The 21,496-nt window shown below is 41.4% G+C and overlaps 1 protein-coding gene across 2 annotated transcripts in view; it reads left to right on the top strand.

Moving 5' to 3' along the window:
- Positions 1–19,355, top strand: part of LOC105390346 (homeobox protein orthopedia) — a 49,579-nt gene extending 30,224 nt beyond the window's left edge. The window contains exons 5-8 of one of the 2 annotated variants that reach the window (XM_038111265.2): positions 3,609–3,765; positions 18,076–18,228; positions 18,584–18,700; positions 19,205–19,355. In XM_038111265.2, coding sequence (XP_037967193.2) covers positions 3,609–3,765; positions 18,076–18,228; positions 18,584–18,700; positions 19,205–19,353 — 576 coding nt within the window. In that variant the 3' untranslated portion in view covers positions 19,354–19,355. Of the gene's footprint in view, positions 1–3,608; positions 3,778–18,075; positions 18,229–18,583; positions 18,701–19,204 lie in introns of both variants that reach the window. The other variant, XM_048631259.1, reaches the window with a different exon arrangement.
- Positions 19,356–21,496: the final 2,141 nt, after the last annotated feature.

Raw genomic sequence — 21,496 nt, 5'->3', positions numbered from 1 at the left:
CGCTCAGACGATTTAAGTCTTCCTGAAATAAATAACTGTCGTTTATGTTGTAAATGGGTTTGAAAGCCTTAAGATCATCTGCGTACATTAAAAATTTTGAGTTCAGAAAGCATTGTTTAATGTCGTTGATAAAAAGAATAAACAAGAGGGGGCCTAGAATAGATCCCTGAGGGACGCCTGAAGTAACTACAATTGTATTTGACTGAAAACCATTTATTAATACTCTCTGACGTCTATTGGTTATGTAAGACGCAAACCAACGAAGCAAGTCTCCGCGTATGCCATTGTATGCGATTTTATCCAATAGAAGTCTGTGGTCCACCTTGTCGAAAGCCTTGCGGAAATCTGTATAAACAGCGTCCACCTGTATCCTGTTATCCATATGTTCAAATAAGTAATTAGCAAATAAAATAAGATTTGTTGTCGTGGAGCGCTTTCTGACAAATCCGTGTTGCTCTTGAATTAGTGCATTGTGGAGGATAGGGTATATTACATCGTGAACCAGTCGTTCGAATAATTTCGACAAGGTGGACATTATGGATATAGGTCGGTATTGACCTACTTCATTTTTATGACCACCTTTATGGACAGGTGTTATATTAGCTAACTTCCACACAGTTGGAAACACTCCTTCCGTTATGCATTTGTTAAAGATAATACTTAACGGTGTACATATTTTGTCCGCGACACGAGTTAAGAAAATAGGAGGTAATCCATCTGGTCCGGCCCCTTTAACAAGGTCTAGTCGCTTGAGCTCTAGTAGAACGCGATGTTCGGTAAAGTGCAAATTATGTATCAGTACATTGTTATTATTACTGCAAGGAGGCAAAGACCATTTATTTATATCAATTGTCGAGGGTTCGTATACAGAGTGAAAATAATCTGAAAACATATTACAGACAGTATTAGGATCACTTGAGGAATGGCCGTCATATTTCATTGTGGAAGGTATACCTGACTTATTACCTATGTCCAATTAAGATGAGACATACATCGTTGGATAGCTCTTTTCAAGTGAGCAAAAAAGTATTATAGCGACAAATCCGTATAAGTTGTCCATTTTGAAATATATTTGTCGGAAGGAAGTATTTTTCTATGGCATTGCACTCTCTCTCCTGATGACAGTTAGGGCATAATAATTTTCCTGCTTTCATATACTTATCTTTTTTTGCACCTTTTCACCTTTTTACTTGTACCTCCTGTAGGTTGGCTGGTAGAAAATGCTTTTAGCATTAAGTCCACCTTCTGTACACTTATTTCTCATATTTGTGCAATAAAGTATTAAATAAAATAAAATAAATAAAATAAAATAATACACGTAAACACGTATTATTGAAACTGGAGAAATTACTTTCAATTGGTTTTATTGTAATACTATATGAAATATGATCATTTTGTTATAAAAATTAAAAATGAATGTGAAAAACTAACAAAAACATTAAATTACAGAAATAAAATATAAAAACTTTTAAGGTACGATTATTCTGATTGGACAGTAAATCAAGACTAGCGCTTCCGTTATTCATATTTTGCAAAAAAATACCTTTTCAACGACGTATCACTCATTTCTATTGGTGCTGGTCCCAGCTTCCATATATTGGTGCCCATCATCATTTGCACTACATTTTGACAGTAACAGTTGACGATACGCAACGTTAATGTAACGGAGGTTTGAAAATCTTGTAATCTCTGTGCAGCGTTCTCGTGAATGTTCCCGGTGAGTACGCACCTTTAGACAAGCGATGCGCTTTAAAAATTCATAGCTTATTTTCGCCACGAACGCGAAAGGAGGGAAAGAGACCTAGTGTGCGAGTGAAATAGCGATATTCATTTGCCAACTGTCACTACTGTCGCCGGCAAGTGTCCGCTTTATTTAAATTTATTTATTTTTCTGTCACGACAGGTCACGACTTTTTTTGTGTTTTCTAGCGGTTTGAGCGAGCGTGAAGGTTTATGTTTGGGTGGCGTTATGTAAATGTTAACCCGAGTGTATTTAGGTAGTTCTATGGTCTTAACATTTAACGTGTGCTGAAACTTTTTATAGATACCTAGTAGCTACTACAAAGGTATGAGAAAAATCTACTTATCTAGGTTAACAGGTTAACTAAAATATTTTGCGATCGCGCTCTAATTTTATGTCTAAGAAAAAGTAGTTCAATCTGTGTATCCTATACATACATAGGTACTTTTACTATAAGGTTATTAAAATGAATGAATCAAGTAATTTTATTTTTCGAAAGCTTGTTATTTACAATCTGTTACAATAGATATAAGATAATAATAAATATAATAGGTTTTGCTCACGTAGTTACCTACGTTTATGGTCCAAGGCTCAGCGTGGGAGGCCCCCTCGATGCTTGGGAAATACAAAGTAATCTTGAGATTCACACACAAATTTAACTTGTCCGTTTATAATAATAATAATAAACAAATATAATGCCTAATGGCAGGTGATGATATTTAACCGATATTTCCCAAAATCACAAATAATCTGATAATCGCGACCGCGTCGAATTACAACAACTTAACAAAAGGCTGACAACGAATGACTTCTTGTCAAAGTGAAATTAACCTACCGTACAAAAGGAGTTGAAATAAATCTACCCACATACCTAGCTACGAATATTAAAAGTGTTCGTTCGGCATTGAACACAATCGTTTATATAGTATTTACACTAAAAATTTTTTTTTAAATCTTTTACGCCTACACATTGCTGGTCTACCACGGAACCAGATTTTTCAATGCTCTAAAACTCTAAATTGAACGTCTAGCGGCATCTAGCGACAAGTAGCGGAAACAAAAATTCTCTTATTAGTTATTTATTAGGGTTCCGTATAATTATTTTAAATCATAATAATTACATTATTCCATATTTCATCTTTAATAGATACATTTCTATGCTAAGATTCAGCGGTTTAGTCGTTAAATCACAAACTAATCTATTTTATATTTAAATAATATGTTTGTTATGAAGACTGTCTATAAATAACAATAACACCGCAGACAAATGACTGGATAATCGAACAGCAACATTTACTTACCAGACTAATGGCCCGGTGTAGCGCCGGCCGCCCCATCGGTCATTGCGTCCCTAGGGACGGAACTGTAGCATCGCCGGCGAGGGTCAGTGGAGACGTAAGCTTGACTGATACTGGGATGGGAAGAGATTTATTGTGGTTCGGTTTTGTGCGCTGTCTTAGTGGGTGATTATTGGAAGGCGGATTTTGGTGTGAGAAAAAGGTTCGAAGTTGCAAAGTTGAGGGGTGGATAATGGATAACTAATGCCGCCAATGATTAGATAAATAATTTTAAATGTACTCACGAGTGTTTTAAAAGTTCCAGTGACATATAAAACGTCAATAGATGGTGGAAATTTTTCATTGCACGTGAGTATATTACCTACATCGTGCTGGTACCTAAAGATACTTGATTTCGCACCCTCTTCTATAAAACTCTGCTATCTTTAAAAGCAGGGAGGGATAAGACGTTAAATATGGCCTTTCCATTATGTCGTCTCATTTTCATCATTTATCAGGGTTTTCTAATGATAATTTTGTAGCGACACTATTAACACAACAAACTAATAAACCAAACCTGCCCTTTCCAGGTGTGGTTCCAAAACCGGCGAGCGAAATGGAAGAAGCGCAAGAAGAGTACCAACGTCTTCCGCACTCCTGGCTCCCTGCTACCGTCGCACGGCCTTCCCCCCTTCGGCGCGGGCGACCCCGGCGTGTTCGGCGACCGGCCCTGGTCCATGCCCGCCGGTGAGTGGACATGTAAGCTCTTGCGCTCTATGCCACCCTGGTACTTTTGTGTTGTGATGTAGCTAGTTTTTGGTGTAATTTACTTGTAATTTATGATGAGTTTGACCGCATGGGTGTCGTTTTTGCTTTAGGTAGCTATTGATGATCCTTTTTTGATTTATAAAAAGAAAGTACGGTGACAAGTAACATGACATTTGACATATAAAATAACAAACTTTGAGATCAATAATAAAAGCTATTGAAGGAAGATCATTTCTATTTATTGTGAGATATTTGACCAATTCTCTACATTTGTGGTCCAATCGAGTCCGGCATGGATCGACCACTATGCCGTAGTGCTAGATTAAACAAAAATGAAGTAAGTGCTGACCAAGAAAGTAGGCCTGACGACCAACAGCCGAGGGTGCCGTGCTCCGATCGATCATCGAGCGCGCGCTCCAGCGCCGCGACCATGCGCCGGCTGGCGGAGGCTCGGGCGGCTCGAGAGCTTGCCGAGCTGGAGGAGAGACGGCTGGAAATTGAACAACGGCGCCTGGAAGAGCAACGACAGTTGGAGCAACGGCGCCTGGAGGCTGAGCGCGCAAGGATAGAGGCTGGACTAGAAGAGGAAAAGGCCCAAATAGAGGTCGAGGAGGTGGAGAAGGCCTCAAGTCGTGCCTCGCTTTCACGAGTGGAGAAGGCCTCAAGTCGTGCCTCGCTTTCACGAGTGGTACATTGGCTTAATCAAAATCACTCGCCCAAGCCTGAAGCGAATCGAAGTGACAAATTGCTAGGCCGCCTGTCAGCCAGAGACCTGCCTACGTTCTCTGGCGATGCACTTGAATGGCTGCGTTTCAAACACGCCTTCGAGTCGACGACTAGAATAGGCCAGTACTCGGAAGACGAAAACGTAGCCCGCCTACAGAGATGCCTGCGTGGAGAGGCGTGGGAGACGGTAGCGGCCCGCATCATCACCGTGTCCTCGGCCCAAGAGATCATGAAGACCCTCGAAATGCGCTTTGGAAGACCAGATCTTATAGTGCAGAAGATTATTGGAGAAATAAAGAAAATACCGAAGCTAAGTGGCTCTAGGACGGAGTTAGTGACGCTCGCGACTAAAGTTTCAAATTGTTTAGCTGCAATCACAGCGACCAACTGTTCAGATTATTTATACAGCCCGGATTTGGTAATGGAAATTGTAAATAAATTAACTGAGAACTTAGTTTATAGGTGGATAGATTATAGCGTTACCCAAGATGCCGCCCGCCGTCCGAAATTAGCCGCATTATCCGATTACTTGATGTACGGCACTGCCCTACATTTTATTGCTGCGTTAGCAGTTTACGCTCGCCCGGCCGCGCGTGCATCAGTTCACAATCAATCGCCGCCGTGTACTCATTATCATTTACTTTAAGCATTAATATCAGTACAATATAGATCTTTAAACGTATTCAACTCTCGTCATTTCGCTCCTATTTTAGAGTACGATCCCTAGACCGTACATCTTAATGGTCCTTCGAGCAAAACGGACCTCGCGCGTCGGTAAATCAATCGTTGTGTGAGTTCGTAAACTGGAACTGTGGATTCAGAGCAATCAATCATACTATCATAAAAAACCTATCAGTGAGTGAGTGTATCTTACCCATCATCAGCAGCAACAACAGGTCTCGTTGAGAACTGTTATCATATCAAGGAGTGAGCGCGTGAGTTTGGATCGACAGGAGTCGATTCTAGCAGCCATCAAGCAGTGCGGCAACCATCAAGTAAGATCTTTCCGTTTTATATCACATCAATCAATCAAGCAATTATATCATCATCATCATGTCAGCAACAATGGAAACTCTCTTGGCAAATCAAGCAGAACTTGTTGGGGTATTTAATCAATTTATATCAAACTTCAAGAAAACAGGAGCTGAGAGGAAGACTGTTGACTATTTCAAAAAGAAGTTAAATCAGTTAGAGCAATACTGGAGCGAATTCCAGAATAATCACTTTCAGTTATGTCAGTATGATAGGGATCACTCTTATTTTACTACTTCGCAATTTGATAAAACAAAGCAGGTTTATGAGAATATCAAAGCAACCATAAAAAATCAATACGAAGCACTTTTATCGCGTCCGATAAGTCCAAACCCAGCTGCTCGTGAGCATCAGGTGGAGCAGGCGCCCGCCGCCGCCGCCGCCGCCCTGGCCGGCGCTCAGCAGCCGGACAAACGTAGTCCTGGCGTCCGGGACTATGCATCATCTAGCAAGTCGGAGGACATGCTTCGCAAGCAAGCAGCCAATTTCAAGGCATTTTTGAGAACCGTCGGAAACATCGACTTAGAGGAGATTACGGAAAAATGGGAATTAGAGAGCACTATTAAAACCTTGCAAATGAGATGGATGGCAATTGACTCTCTTCATTGGGAGATTGAATCAGAGCTGAATGGAGAAAATGAGGCCTATGATAATACATTTAGTAAGCACGAAGCTACGTTCAATCAGTTAAACAAGCAAATAAACAAGAAATTATGGTCTGTTTCGCATAGAGAATACGCTACTCCGAGAATGGATGTTCCCGAATTTCATGGCAGCTACAGCGAGTGGGTGTCATTTAAAGATCTGTTTACGGAAGCTATCCACAATAATTCATCTATATCAAGTGCGCAGAAAATGCAATTTTTGAAGAACAAGGTCAAAGGAGAGGCTGAACGATTGATACAACATCTACCTATCAGTTCGGATAATTACGCTGTTTGTTGGGACATTCTCAACCATCGGTTTAACAACAAAAACGCCATATTTAATTCGCACATCAGCACTCTCCTAAGCTTTCAAACTATGCAGCAGCAGTCGCTGGGGCAAATTAAGAAGCTTCATGACTTATCAAATGAATGTCTGAATGCAATCAAGAATCTCGGAGTGGATATCTCATCTTGGGATCCACTGTTAGTCTACCTGTTATCAAACAAATTAGATATTCAATCATACAATGACTACATTGAATCAAGAAATAATTCCCGTGAGCTTCCCGTGTTGGAGGACTTCTTAAAATTTTTAGAAATAAAATTTAACATTCTCGAATCATCGCAGAGGAAAGAGGGCATCAAAAAGTCACAAGCGACGCAACCGCAAATTTCATCAAGCAAATCTCAACCTAAATATCAAGCTCGTTACGAATCAAACAAATATCATTCATCAAATAATTATGGCCATAAAACTTTACAAGTTTCTAGTGCAAACTCAGCAAACTGCCCGCTTTGCAACAAACAACACATGATTTTTCGATGCAACACATTCCTGAATATGCCAACGGAGGCAAGAATAAAAACAGCACAGAAATTTAATTTATGCAAAAACTGCTTATATGATCATAAAGGCAACACATGTTTTTCGTCGTCGCGATGTCGCAACTGCAACGGAAACCACAACACACTTTTGCATTTACAGGAAGGTAAAGCAAAGTCAATGACATCAAATGCAATTCAAACTGAACAAAACAATCAAAACACGTCATCATTGAAGAGCAATTTATCAATCAAGGAAAATAATGAAATCCTTTTAGCAACAGCCTTGGTTAAGGTTAAGTCAGTAGATGGATCAGATCATACCTTGAGGGCTCTGGTGGATCAGGGCTCCCAAATATCACTTATAACTGAAAGAGCAGCTCAGCAACTGGGCATAAAGAGGCAGAAATGTCAAGGAATCATAGTTGGTGTTGGAGATAAACATAATAGTTCTAAGGGTACCATCGGCATCAAATGTACGTCCTTGAACAGTGAGTTTTCCTTCACAACCGGTGTATATATCATGAATCATCTAATCAATCATTTACCAAGCAAGTCGTTCCCGAAGCCATCATGGTCGCATATCAATCACATAAAATTAGCGGACCCTGAATTTTATCAAAGTCGAGAGGTGGACTTACTGCTGGGAGCAGACATATATTCGATGATAATGTTGGATGGAATAATTAAGGGTGAGGTCCAGTCGCAACCCATAGCACAGCAAACACACCTGGGTTGGATCTTATTTGGGACTGTTAGTAAGTTTCATTGCAACGTCGTAATTAACAACCTTGACGACATCAAGCAGTTCTGGGAGATGGAAGACATCACCGAACAGAGCACATTATCAAAAGATGATCAATTCTGCGTTGAATTATATCAGAAAACAACGACAAGGCAGTCGGATGGCCGTTACGTAGTGAAGTTGCCACTAGTACCAGATTTTCAAGAAAAACTTGGTACATCTAAGCCGCAAGCAATAGCGCAGTTCAGGAACCTGGAAAAGAAGTTTTATCAAAATGAAAAAATAGCAACAGCCTACAAGGAATTTATCAACGAATACCGCTTCCTGGGTCACATGGAACCCGCTAGTTCAAGCAGCTCCGCCCCGCAGTGCTATCTACCGCACCATTGTATATTGCGCGATGAGTCAGCAACTTCGGCTCTCCGTGTGGTATTTAATGCCAGCTGCCGTACTAGTACCGGCTTCAGCTTGAACGACCTTATGCACAGGGGACCAAACCTACAGCAGGACCTGCAATCATTAATAATTAAATGGCGACAGTATCAATATGCTTACACAGCGGACATCGAGAAGATGTATCGGCAGATTCTCGTACATCCAGAAGAAAGGCAACTGCAGAAGATCATTTGGAGAGATTCTAATCAACAGCCATTACAAGAATATCAGTTATCAACCCTTACTTATGGGATGAAACCGGCTGGCTATTTAGCCATGATGACGCTCAGACAGCTTGGAAAAGAAGTCAATCAGAGTGAAAGCGAAGTAGCAAGAGTTCTCGAAGAGAGCTTTTATATGGACGATTTGGTCCACGGGAGCCACTCAATCGAATCAGCATTAGAGCTGCAGGAACAGCTTATTAAATTGTTAAAATCAGCCGGCTTTAACCTCAGAAAATGGGCTTCCAACGAAAAGCAAATATTAGAACAAGTCCAAGGTGAAGCGACTCAATTTTCATTTGATTTTAAACAGGCTGAAACAACAAAAATGCTCGGCCTGAGGTGGAAACCTGAGTCAGACATATTTGTGTTCCAACTGAAAGTTGAAGAATTATCAAAGTTAACGAAAAGGGCCTTATTATCAGACATTTCAAAGTTATTTGACCCGCTGGGATGGCTGTCACCGTTAACTACAAAATTAAAATTACTCTTCCAAAAGGTGTGGCTGACATCTTTAGACTGGGATGACCAACTACCAGAAAACCTTATCAAGGAATGGTTATCATTCAGAAACGATTTGCAAAGTATCAATCAAATCAAAGTGCCTAGATGGCTAAATACGAAAAATCAAGACAATGTCGAGTTACACGGTTTCTGCGACTCGTCTATAAAGGCATATGCATGTGTTGTATATTGCCGCGTCAGCAAGGACGGTGAATCAACCGTAACACTCATAGCAGGAAAAGCTAGACTGGTGCCCGTAAATAAGAACATATCGCTGCCCAGGCTGGAACTCAACGGCGCGGTGTTACTGACAAAGCTAATGAGTAAAATTCGTTCTTGTCTATCAAATCATCTTATCAAAACAATAGGTTGGACGGACTCAACAGCCGTGCTTGGATGGATTCAAGGGGACATTGGCAGGTGGACGCCTTATGTTGCGAATAGAGTGCAACAAATAAGAGAGATCATGCCCCCCGAAAACTGGAATTACGTAAAATCCAGTGAAAATTCAGCAGATTGCGCCAGTCGCGGCCAATCAGCCTCACAGCTTAGTGAAAACAGGTTGTGGTGGGACGGGCCAGAATGGCTAAAATCATATAAATCAGATGAACCGTCACAACAAACGGTATTTATCACAGATTTAGAAACGAGACAGTGTAAACAAACAAACGTCATTACCACCGACGATAACATAATAGGCACTCTGTTAAGCAAGCACAGCAAATTGGTGCGAGTAATACGAGTCATAGCTTGGCTGCTCCGTTTCACAAAGACAAAATCAGTCAAAAAAGAACCTTATATCACTTTATCAGAAATAAAACAAGCAAGAATCATCATCATCAAGTATGTACAGGAAGTAGAATTTTCGGAAGAGATCACCAGACTAAGAAAAGGACAAAAAATCAGTGCCGATAGCAAACTATTACAGTTAACGCCATTCTTAGATAAAGATGGACTTTTAAGAGTAGGAGGCAGGTTAAAGCATGCAAATATCACAGAAGACCAGAAGCATCCCATCATCATACCTCATAATGGTAAACTGACCGAGCTGTTAATCGACAATGCGCATACCTTGTCACTTCACGGAGGGCCCCGTTTAACCTTGGCTACCCTAAGGCGACATTATTGGATAATCGGTGGCAACAGAGCCGTCAAAAAGTGTTTAAGAAGGTGCGTAATCTGTAGAAGAAACACGCCAAGCAAACAGATTCAAATAATGGGAGAACTTCCTGAAGAACGGATCACACCATCAAGACCCTTTGAGCATACGGGAGTAGATTTTACTGGATTCATTGACGTTAAATCAAACAAAGGTCGTGGGATCAAATCAAGCAAAGGTTATGTGGCCGTCTTTATATGCATGGTGACTAAGGCGGTCCACCTTGAACTCGTGTCAGACCTATCAACATCCTCCATGATAGCAGCAATGCGTCGTCTAGCTGCCAAAAGAGGTGCCCCCTCCCACATCTACAGCGATAATGGGACCAATTTTGTAGGGAGCAGCAGGGTAATCAAGCAGGAGCTATCAGAACTGAAAGAAGTATTCAATGAGGAATTCTTCGACGAAATAAATCAGATGGAAATAGAATGGCATTTCATCGCCCCATCGTGGCCGAACGCTGGAGGCCTCTGGGAATCAGCCGTGAAGAGCTTCAAGTATCACTTCAAGCGGGTCATCGGAAATCAGAAGTTAACATACGAGGAGCTATCAACACTACTAGCACAAATAGAAGCATGCCTCAATTCAAGACCGTTGTGTCAATTATCAGAAGATCCCGATGATATCAATTTCCTGACGCCGGCACACTTCTTATCAGGTGGTCCAAATCTTACACTTGTCGAAACAGAGAGAGACGAACGTACGCGATGGTGCTTATCACAGAAGCTATTCCAAGATATCTGGAAGCGGTGGAGAGACGAGTACTTAGTACAATTATCAAGCAGAAGCAAGTGGAGGCAATCAAAAGAGAATGTCAGAAAAGATGACGTTGTAATCATCAGTGATGCGAACTTACCACCTGGCAAGTGGGCAATGGGAAAAGTTGTAGAAGTACATCCGGGTAGCGACGGATACGTCCGAGTCGTGACGTTAAAAACCAAGAGCGGATTCTTAAAAAGACCCGTAAATAGATTATCACTGTTACCAGTTCGTAACTACGACGAGATTGTCAATCAACCACCATCAGAAAAGCAGCATCAGCCCTCGGAAAAACCAGCAATAAAACGATCTCTAAAAACAAACGCAATCAGCTTTATATCATTGGCACTATCATTCCTATTTTTTATGACGTTAGCAACTGTCGGCCAATGCAACACAAATATCAACTATAACTCGTCGAATAAAGGAATTTATTTTGACAGACTATCAGGTATGCAGCTAGTGATGGACGAGTGGAAACTCGTGGTTTTCTACGATATGAACCCCTACTGGCAAGCTACAAAAACACTAAACAAATATAATAAATTACTACAAAGAAGTTGCAACTCAACAGAAGGTACGGCATTGTGTGACATAATTCTGCTACAATTACAGCACGGGTTCGCAGAAATAGAGTACAATGACCGAATACTGCTGAATCAGCAAGGCTCCGAACCCGGTAGACAGCGTCGTGGCCTTATCAATGGTGTCGGTTACGTCGCGAATAGCCTCTTCGGATTGCTTGACGACAACTTTGCGCAACTATATCAAAAGGACATCAGTGAGATAAAATATAATGAGAAGCATATACTATCATTAATGAAAAATCAAACTTCAGTGGTAGAGGCGGAGTACAACTTTTTAAGAAGAATGACCGAATCTATCGACAAACAGCATAAACACATCAATCAGCAATTATTAACAATGAATCATGCCATAAACACTATCAATTCCGATATACAGATCCTTCACAATGAAAATAAATTTGCCCTTTTATCAATTTTAAGCAGTAATCTACTCTCCAGTTTAAAAAGTGTTCAGGAAACCTTGTTGGATATGATTACAAATATTTATCATGGTAAATTCAACCTAAACTTAATATCACCAAGTCAACTGAAAACAGAGTTAAACAAGATATCCGGACATCTCTCGGCAGACCTAAGCTTACCAATCAGTAGCGTGCAAACAGACCTCAAGTACATATATCAGCTTCTTGTTGTGAAGGCAGCCGTCACAAAATCATCCGTGATATTCGAGATCAAGGTCCCATTAGTCAGCAGAGACCACTTTGATACGTATAGGACTTTACCAATACCTAAAATACGAGGCGGCATGATGTTATCAGTGCAACCCATATCAGAATATATAGCGATGAACCTAAAAAGAGATACTTACATACCTATCACGAATGAAGAGTTAGGAAAATGTATACAAAATTATGAATCAGTCTTGATTTGCAAGCTAGACAAACCCATTTATCAATTAAACTCGGACCAGAATCTCTGCAAAAAGGATCATAGAACAAATCAATGCAAAGTAGAAGAACAAAAATGTTACAGTAAATGGATGAAATTGAATAAAATCAACACATATATTTTTATTTGCTGCACCGAACAATGCACTTTGAAAATCATATGTGAGAATCAAATTACAATGAAGCAAGTAACGAGTGGGGGACTTATTTCTATTGAAAATGGTTGTGTCATCAAAACAGAGGACTTCACAGTTTATTCGCATAAGGAGAGATCATCTGACATTAGAATAACACCTAACGTTAATATACCAGAAATTGCTCAAATTAATCATATAATAAATATATCAATATCAGATAATTATACGATACAAGGGAATGAGTCAACTATGGATCTACGAAACTTAAAGGAATCCATCGAAAAGTTGAAGTCGAGTGAGAATGTTGAGTTATCATATCACGACATTCATCACTACACGTTATCATATGTGCTGGTGACCATGATGACGTCAGCAGCAGTAGCAGGAGTGGTGTGACGCTACCGCCGCCGCCGACGCGCGGCCGCAGCCGCCGCCGCCGCCGCCGCCCGGGCCAGGAGGCCTAGGCTACCCAGGCCACCAGTGGCACCCGCCGCTGGGGTCAGTGAAGATCCGTGTAGTAGTGGACATAAAGTGTTTGTGTCTAAATTCGTGAGTGAATCTATGGGCAATTTGAGTGAAAACGCGAGTGGCTCTATGAGCAATTTTCGTTTAAATGAAAAAGTGAATAGGGCATCATCACCTATCATTTCTAAAATAGTTTTCACGGAAGATACGAATCTTTAGAAGCTTAATTATCATACTAACATAGGTTAACTATTGTAATTATCATCCTTGTTATTAGCATAGCTCATCATCATTTTAGTTTAGTCAGATACTAACAGTAGGTAAATAGTTAGGTAGTAGCAATTTTTTTTATCAATCAATTTTATTGTCTTAGTTCCTATCTTTGTTCAGCTGTGTCTGTAATGTTACCTAAATACTATCAGTCTTTTTTTTCTGTCCCCCGGGAATATGTACGGCACTGCCCTACATTTTATTGCTGCGTTAGCAGTTTACGCTCGCCCGGCCGCGCGTGCATCAGTTCACAATCAATCGCCGCCGTGTACTCATTATCATTTACTTTAAGCATTAATATCAGTACAATATAGATCTTTAAACGTATTCAACTCTCGTCATTTCGCTCCTATTTTAGAGTACGATCCCTAGACCGTACACTTGATGCGTGAGGCCGAACTAGTGTGTAGGGCTGGGGTAATGGAGCCGCAACTAAAGACTAAGACTTTTTCCTCAGGTTTTGGCCGTCATCCTGTGCTCGCGATGGTCGATGATTATTCCGATTCCGGTGCGACCAATGCGACTAATATGGCTTCGATCAATGCAGTTTCCTTTCAGAAGCGCGGTGGGCAGACCGACACAACACGACCACACTGTCCCTTCTGCGAGAAAGATGGTCACGACTTGGACAGCTGTTCTCCATTTAGTGCTAGGTCTGTGGACGAGAGATGGGACTGGATTTGTAATAAAAAGCTGTGTTTCAAATGTTTCAGCCCCAAACATCGACGTGAGCGCTGCAGGTCCAGACGTCAATGTGCCACGTGTAGTCGTGGGCACCACACATTGCTTCATCGCGAAGACTGGCTAAATTGGACCAAAAGTAAGCAGTCTAATGGCGATAATGATAAAACAACTGAGACTACGGCCAACTTATGGACTAAACCCGAACAAGAGGGGCGGAGGTATGTAGGAGTCTTACCTGTCAATGTGGAGGGTCCTGCTGGTAGCGTCCGCACGTGTGTCATGATAGACGGGGGGTCTACCATAAGCTTGATAGACTCCCACCTAGCTGAAAAAATTGGTGCAGAGGGTCCTCGCGTGAACCTTAATTTGCAGGGCGCTGTCGGCGAAACGAAAAGAGAGAACGATAGCCTTGCAGTTGCCGTGACGTTACACACTTCTACGGGTTCCTTTTATTTGCCGAAAATACGTACTGTAGACTCACTCCGCTTGCCCACACAAAAGGTCGATAGAAAATTAATAGAAAGTTGTCTACATTTACAGGATGTGCCGCTAGAGGAGTATGATGGCTATCCGGAGATTCTAATTGGCCAGGATTATTTACAGCTGATATTGATAAGAGAGAACCGAGAAGGACGAGCGAACGAGCCTGTTGCTTCGCGGACTAACCTAGGCTGGGTACTTCACGGATTCGTATCATCTAGTTGTAAGGTAAACAAAGAATTCACAAACCATCTCCATCACTCTGAAGCTGACGTCGAATTACATGAATTGGTTAATGATTATTTTCGTGTCGATAGCCTTGGTGTAAAACATGAGGAGAATGATAAGTTTTCACCAGGTGAACAGCGAGCTATGAGTATTCTCGACGCGAAGACCAGGAAGATCGGTGACAGATGGGAGACCGGGCTGCTGTGGAGATCGGATGACGTCACTCTGCCGGAGAATAAAGGGAGCGCAGTGCAGCGACTGAAGGTGATAGAGAGGATGATGGACGTTGACCCCGCTTTCTCGATTGACTATTCGAAGCAGGTGGATAATTTACTGGAAAAACATTATGCAGAAGAAGTCCATGAAACTTTGGCCGGCCCGAGACTTTGGTACTTGCCACATTTCGGAGTACGCAATCCGTCTAAACCGGGAAAGCTTCGCCTAGTGCATGATGCGAGAGCAGAAACAAAAGGCATTTCTCTGAATACGGAGTTGCTAGCAGGCCCTGACCTTCTTAATTCATTAGTTGGTGTTTTGTTCCGTTTCCGAGAGAGGGCGGTAGCAGTTACGGGAGATATCAAAGAAATGTTTATGCGTGTCAAAATAAACGAAGAGGACCAGAAATCGCAATTATTTTTGTGGCGTGGGATGAATAGAGATCAACCTCCCCGTACGTACAAAATGACTTCGATGATTTTTGGCGCGAAATCATCCCCGTGTACTGCTACGTACATTATTAGAAAGAATGCTGACCAATATGCTGAATCTCATCCGCGCGCCGTGATAGCTATTAAAAGAAGACACTATGTAGATGACTATTGTGATAGCGTGGACACAGTTGAAGAGATGAAGCAACTAGTAGCCGACGTCACTGCGATTCACCATGCTGGTGGATTCGAGATAAGAGGCTTCGTATCGAATAAACCTGAATGTCTTCCTGAGCCAACAGAGACGCCGTCGGTTAGCTTATTGCAAACGGAGAGCTCTCAGCGCACCTTGGGAATGATATGGAAGCCACAGAAAGATGCTCTTGGGTTCGACCTGAGTTTCAAGAAGTTGGAAGCAGACATTGTCGACGGATCACAAAAACCCACTAAACGTCAAATGCTTAAAGTCATAATGTCTGTTTTCGATCCTTTAGGTTTACTTGGTCCACTGTTAATTCGAGGCAAAATTTTGTTGCAGCAACTTTGGCGAAGCGGCGTGAAATGGGACGAGTTAATAGGTGATACCTTTACACGAACCTGGAGTGAATTCCTGATAGATTTAAAGTCGTGTGAAGAGCTTATGGTACCTCGTTGTTATGGTTTCAGTGCTTTCGATCAGTTTCAACTGCACGTTTTTGTGGATGCCTCAGAACAAGCATTTTCGGCAGTAGCTTACTTGCGTAGACACAACGGTGAGGTAGCCTTTGCAGCTGGAAAATGTAGAGTCGCGCCATTGAAATTGATTACCATACCTCGTCTAGAGCTTCAAGCGGCTCTCATGGGTGCTCGACTAGGCGCCACTGTTCAAAGGGAGCATGACCTGAATATTGTGGATCGTTTTTTTTGGACAGATTCCAGAGTAGTGTGGCACTGGTTACAGAACAACCCGCAAGACAAGAAATCGTTCGTCTCGAATCGAATATCCGAAATCAGAGAGCTGTCAAATTCAGATGAATGGAAGGGAGAGATTAGTGCGGAGCGTTAAAACATCGCTGAAAACGGTCCTCAACGAACAAGCACCAAAGGAGGAAACGCTGATGACATTGTTGACAGAGGTTGAGCACACGCTGAACTCACGTCCCTTGACGCACGTCTCTGTGTCGGAGAGTGATCCAGAATCTCTTACACCTAATCATTTTCTTATGGGTGGACCATCTAATGTACCCTGGTTGGGTAACTGTGATCAGGTTTCCCGAAAGTGCTGGAGAGACGCGCAACGGTTAGCCGACGCGTTTTGGAAGCGATGGCTGCGTGAGTATTTGCCCACATTGGTTCCTCGACCGTCTCGAGTACAGGATTGTTTGTTAGTCGAGGGGTCTTTGGTTTTGGTGGCGGATCCATCTCTACCTAGGAATGTTTGGCTTAGAGGAGTGGTTGTTAAAGTTTTCCCTGGGCCCGACGGTTTATGTAGAGTAGCGGACATTCGGACGTCGGGCGGCATATTGCGGCGACCACTGACTAAATTAATAGTGTTAGGTAGCTCTGAATGAATTTTATAATTTTATTTTGTATCTTTTTAAATTTATGTATTATTTTTTTTGGCCGGGAGAATATTGATGATCCTTTTTTGATTTATAAAAAGAAAGTACGGTGACAAGTAACATGACATTTGACATATAAAATAACAAACTTTGAGATCAATAATAAAAGCTATTGAAGGAAGATCATTTCTATTTATTGTGAGATATTTGACCAATTCTCTACAGTAGCTATTATTTATAGGTGCGACGACAAGAAAAGCTGTTTTGTGAGGTTTGTTTTCCGTTAGATGTCTCTCAACATGTGCGCCATATACAAAATAGCAGTTACCTATATCGCCGAAGTATCCATCAAACATGAGGTTATGACTGGAAAGAGAGCTCCCTGCTCCCTTCGGCGCGGGCGACCCCGGCGTGTTCGGCGACCGGCCCTGGTCCATGCCCGCCGGTGAGTGGACATGTAAGCTCTTGTATTTTATGCCACCCTGGTACGTTTGTGTTGTGATGTAGCTAGTTTTTTGGTGTTATTTTTGATGGATTTGACTGCATGGTTTCGGTTTTGCTTTAGGTATCTATTATTTATAGGCGCGACGACGAGCAAATAGGTGCGACGACAAGAAAAACCTTTTTATTCGGTTTGTTTTCTGTTAGATACCTCTCAAGATGTGCACCATATAATTCTGATTTGGATTATTATATACTTTTTCGAAGTATCCTAGTAAGAGTATATTAGTAAGAGAGCTCCCTGCTCCCCTCTCCTGGACTTCCCCCTTCGGCGCGGGCGACCCCGGCGTGTTTGGATACTGGCCCTGGTCCATGCCCGCCGGTGAGTGGACATGTAAGCTCTTGCGTTCTATGCCATCCTGGTACTTTGATGTTGTAAACGTGGTTGTGATGTAGTTTGTTATTTTGTGATTTGACTGCATGCTGCGAGTCTCGATTTTTCTATATTTTGCATGATGGTCCAGTCATATTATTTCCATGGAAAATCAGTACATTTTATCAACATATAAGATAAAATAGAGAGGCATCCTAAAATTTACAAACTGAATTGGCAGTGGGCCGGCCTATCTCTTGAAGAACCGATGACCGGTGGTGTCAATTTTCATGGGTTCTTGAATAGAGTATGGCAAGGTGTGCATGGGAACCTTCACCAATGACTAAGGTCGTAGCTTAGGCTGCCGGTAGTGGTAGATAAAGAAGTCCCAGAATGTTGTGGCCACTTGTGGCGCTCCTCGGACAAGCCTATATTCATGAGTTGACAATTACGGCCTTATAAATACGATAATTTTAACCCACAAACGTTATCTCCCCAGGTCTCTCCCAACTGTCCCAAGGCGGCGTCTCGATGGGCGGCTTCGGCGCGGGCTCGCTGCCGCAGCTGGCGGCGGACCTGGCGCCCTCGCTGCCCATCTCCTCCGTCGGCTCCGGGCAGCCCTACCAGGGTCACTATCCGCTTAACTCTCTTGGTGAGATTGATGGTTTAAGTCCTTTAAATTTCTTAGTTTTACCGATAGCTACTGGCTCTGTTCAGATGTTGTCAAAACTTTCAGCTCAGGGTTTTTACATATGTCACTGGCACTGAAAATGTTCCAATGAGAAAAGCACCAAATTAACTACTCCTGAACGGAAAATGGTGTCGGTCTTTTGTAAGTGGAACTGTTTTATTGCCCGTGAGTATATAATATTGTCTCTTCACTTATAATCTCTCATTTCATGCCCGCCAAAAAGTCCCCAGTTGCTCTTATGTGGCAAAGAATCCTGACCCTTCTGAGAAAGCAACGGTCACTCTACCACCAACCAACCTTCCATTCTACCTTCCAGGAGACACGATGATGTCGTACTGCAACAACATGTCGGCGGCGCAGCAGTCGCTGGAGGGGTCTCCCACGCCGCCGCACCTCGCGCACCAGACCAACAACGGCTCGCCTAACAATGCTGGTAGTTATAGTAGTTTGGTTTCTTGATAGTCTATAGGTGTCTATATCTCCCCTCTCCTCTTTGGAGACATGTTAATATCTATCTTATCTCTGCCCTCACCCGTTTGGAGCCCTGTTAAAGTCTGTTCTCTGGCCGCCTTATACCATCTTCACCTTAGTTTTGTCGGTGACAAACACAAGAGCTATTGTATGTCACGGTAGTGAAATATTGCTCAGATTAGAGTCAGGTACTGACTGCTCAGGATATATAAGGAACTGGTGGATACGTCTCCTTCCTTTCATGCACCATTCTTTATTTAAACGCTGGTTAACTTTTTGAAATCTAACATACACTCGCGAGCAATGTAAAAGCTCCAGTGACATATGGAGCAGCAATGACAGGTGGATTTCATTGCTCGCGAGTATTTACAGTCTTTCAGAGTACTCTTTATCAAAACACTATTTATTTAGCTATTTACACACTTCCACTATATCCTTCCTCTTCACAAACTACCTCATTCATCAGGTAACAACGGCACCGGCAACGGCGACTGCGAAGAAGAAGGGTGGCGCGGGCACTCCATAGCCGCCCTGCGGCGCCGCGCGTCCGAGCTCTCCGCCGCCATCCCGCCCTACCTGCAGCTCAACTACGACGCTCACAGCCCTGTCTACTGAACTACTGAATCCGCGTCTACTGAAGCCTCGTCTACTGAACCCCCATCTAATGAACCACAGATTACAGAGCCTGTGTACTTCTGAACAACAGATTAAAGAGCCTATGTACTACTAAGTGGCAATTTCGCCATAGTGGGTTAGAGCATAACCAGAGATTATTGCTTGACTTTTGACACATCTGTCAAGAATTTAATATGGAGATGACGTATAATTGATCAACCTTTCCCTGGTTACGATCTAACCGATTATGGAGAAATAGGAGCTAAACCTTCGGGGATTACAGTCGTGAGTGCATATGTATGTATGTATGGAGCTAAACCCGCTACCGTGCCACCACCAAAGGCTACCAATCAACCATCTTTATGCCTAGTTTCACCATAGTTTGTTAGATCATTAACACCCCTGTTACATTGTAATGTCATCAATTATACGTCATCTCCATATTAAATTCTTGACAGATGTGTCACAAGTCAACTACTAATCCCTTGTTATGATCTAACAGAGTATCTTAAAACTGGGGCTTAAGCAGCATGGATTGTCTGTCAGTGCAGCTACAATCTGAATTGATTTGGACAGATGTTTGACGGATAAGTGATGCTGCTTAAGGATTGGTTGGTGTTGTGTCGGTGGTGGTAGGGCAGCTGATAGCAACTAGCCCAAGGGGGTCGCTTTATCAAACGAAAAACTAAGTATTGGAGTGCTGCTGCGCCAGTCACGGCTCTAACTTGTAGCATTAGTTTTTGCATGAGAGCTCTCGTTGAGTGGTTTTTTGTAAACCTAGAGTAACCCACCAGCGGCTTATTATGATTTGAAAATAATGCCCTAATGTCGCACTTTCGTATCTACGTGGCTATTTCGGAGCGTTGGTTTAAAAGTCAGCTATTTTACTATTTCGTTGAATCATGTTGGAGGCACTTGGAGGTTCTTTTCACCAAAACGTCGCGCGTGAGCCAGTTACAGTAACATACGGAAATTAAGTTGTACCTTTTTTATGAACAAAAAACGTACAAAATAAGATTGGAATACTTAATTATACATTAAAATTCCACATCAGTATAATTTACAAGGTCGGATAGTGAGGCTACTTTCGCTGTATATTATGGCCGCGCTATTGTTTGAGCTTCAACTGAGCCTGGGGCCCTAGGGTATAAATGTCATACTTTCTCCCCAGGGACTGTGAATGATAGAATATTTGTAAAATAAGTTCTTATTGTGGTACTATGAGCTGTATTCGAAAAGTAAAATGTATACGCATTCGTACAATAATAAAATAATAATATTTGGAATTTAAGCTATTTATTAGTAAGTGATGTATGTTAATGGAGTATTATGTAGTATTTAACTAGGATTATTATAAATTTTTATGTAACGATTAATATTTTAAAATATTGTGGTAAAATGTAAGTAAATAGATATGGATTTGAAAACATTCCGAAATGGCTTTATTGTATTTAAAATTGTCTTTCTTCTCAAAACGTTAATCATTGTAAGTTTTTCCAATTAATAATATTACACAGTCAAACGATGAATTTCACGAAGAGTATTTATTGTCAAACCACTATTTCACGTAAATGTTTTTGTTAATATAATTATTCATTTAAAGTTCCTATTTCAGTCTCATTATTTTAATATTGATTTTAAAGTAAGACTTAATAAAAAAGACAGTTAGACATACACCGAAAAGAATATTTATTCCATACAAGACCGTATATTTAAAGCTACTCGTATGTAAGCATACTATTTTATTCGGGTTCCAACTTTGAAAAAGCTTTTTTAAGTATTATTTTAGGCAATTAACTAAAGTAAATTTCATCAATTTCATAAAATTTCCGTCCTTATTGCAGTTTACGGAACCCTTATTTTAATTTACTTTCAATTTTATTTTAATGTAGTTTTAGTAAAGTAAGTAAATGTGTATAAAAATAATTGTATTATTTATTTCTCAGCAAAGCCAAAGCGTTTTACTAATTTAGTTAACATTTGGTTCGTCACGTGTAAGTAAAGAACTGAGTGAAAAATAGTTCGTTGTAATTTATTATTAATAATTATTATAATATTATTATTTTTACTAAATATTGTAATAGATTCGCTCGCCCTGTATATTTATATCCGTGGTCTAGTACGTAAGTGATTATGTTAGTTA

This window comes from Plutella xylostella, chromosome 28, assembly GCF_932276165.1.
Source record: "Plutella xylostella chromosome 28, ilPluXylo3.1, whole genome shotgun sequence".
Lineage (NCBI taxonomy): Eukaryota > Metazoa > Arthropoda > Insecta > Lepidoptera > Plutellidae > Plutella > Plutella xylostella.
The sequence above is the reverse complement of the archived record's forward strand: the minus strand, read 5'-3'. Positions and strand labels throughout refer to the sequence as shown.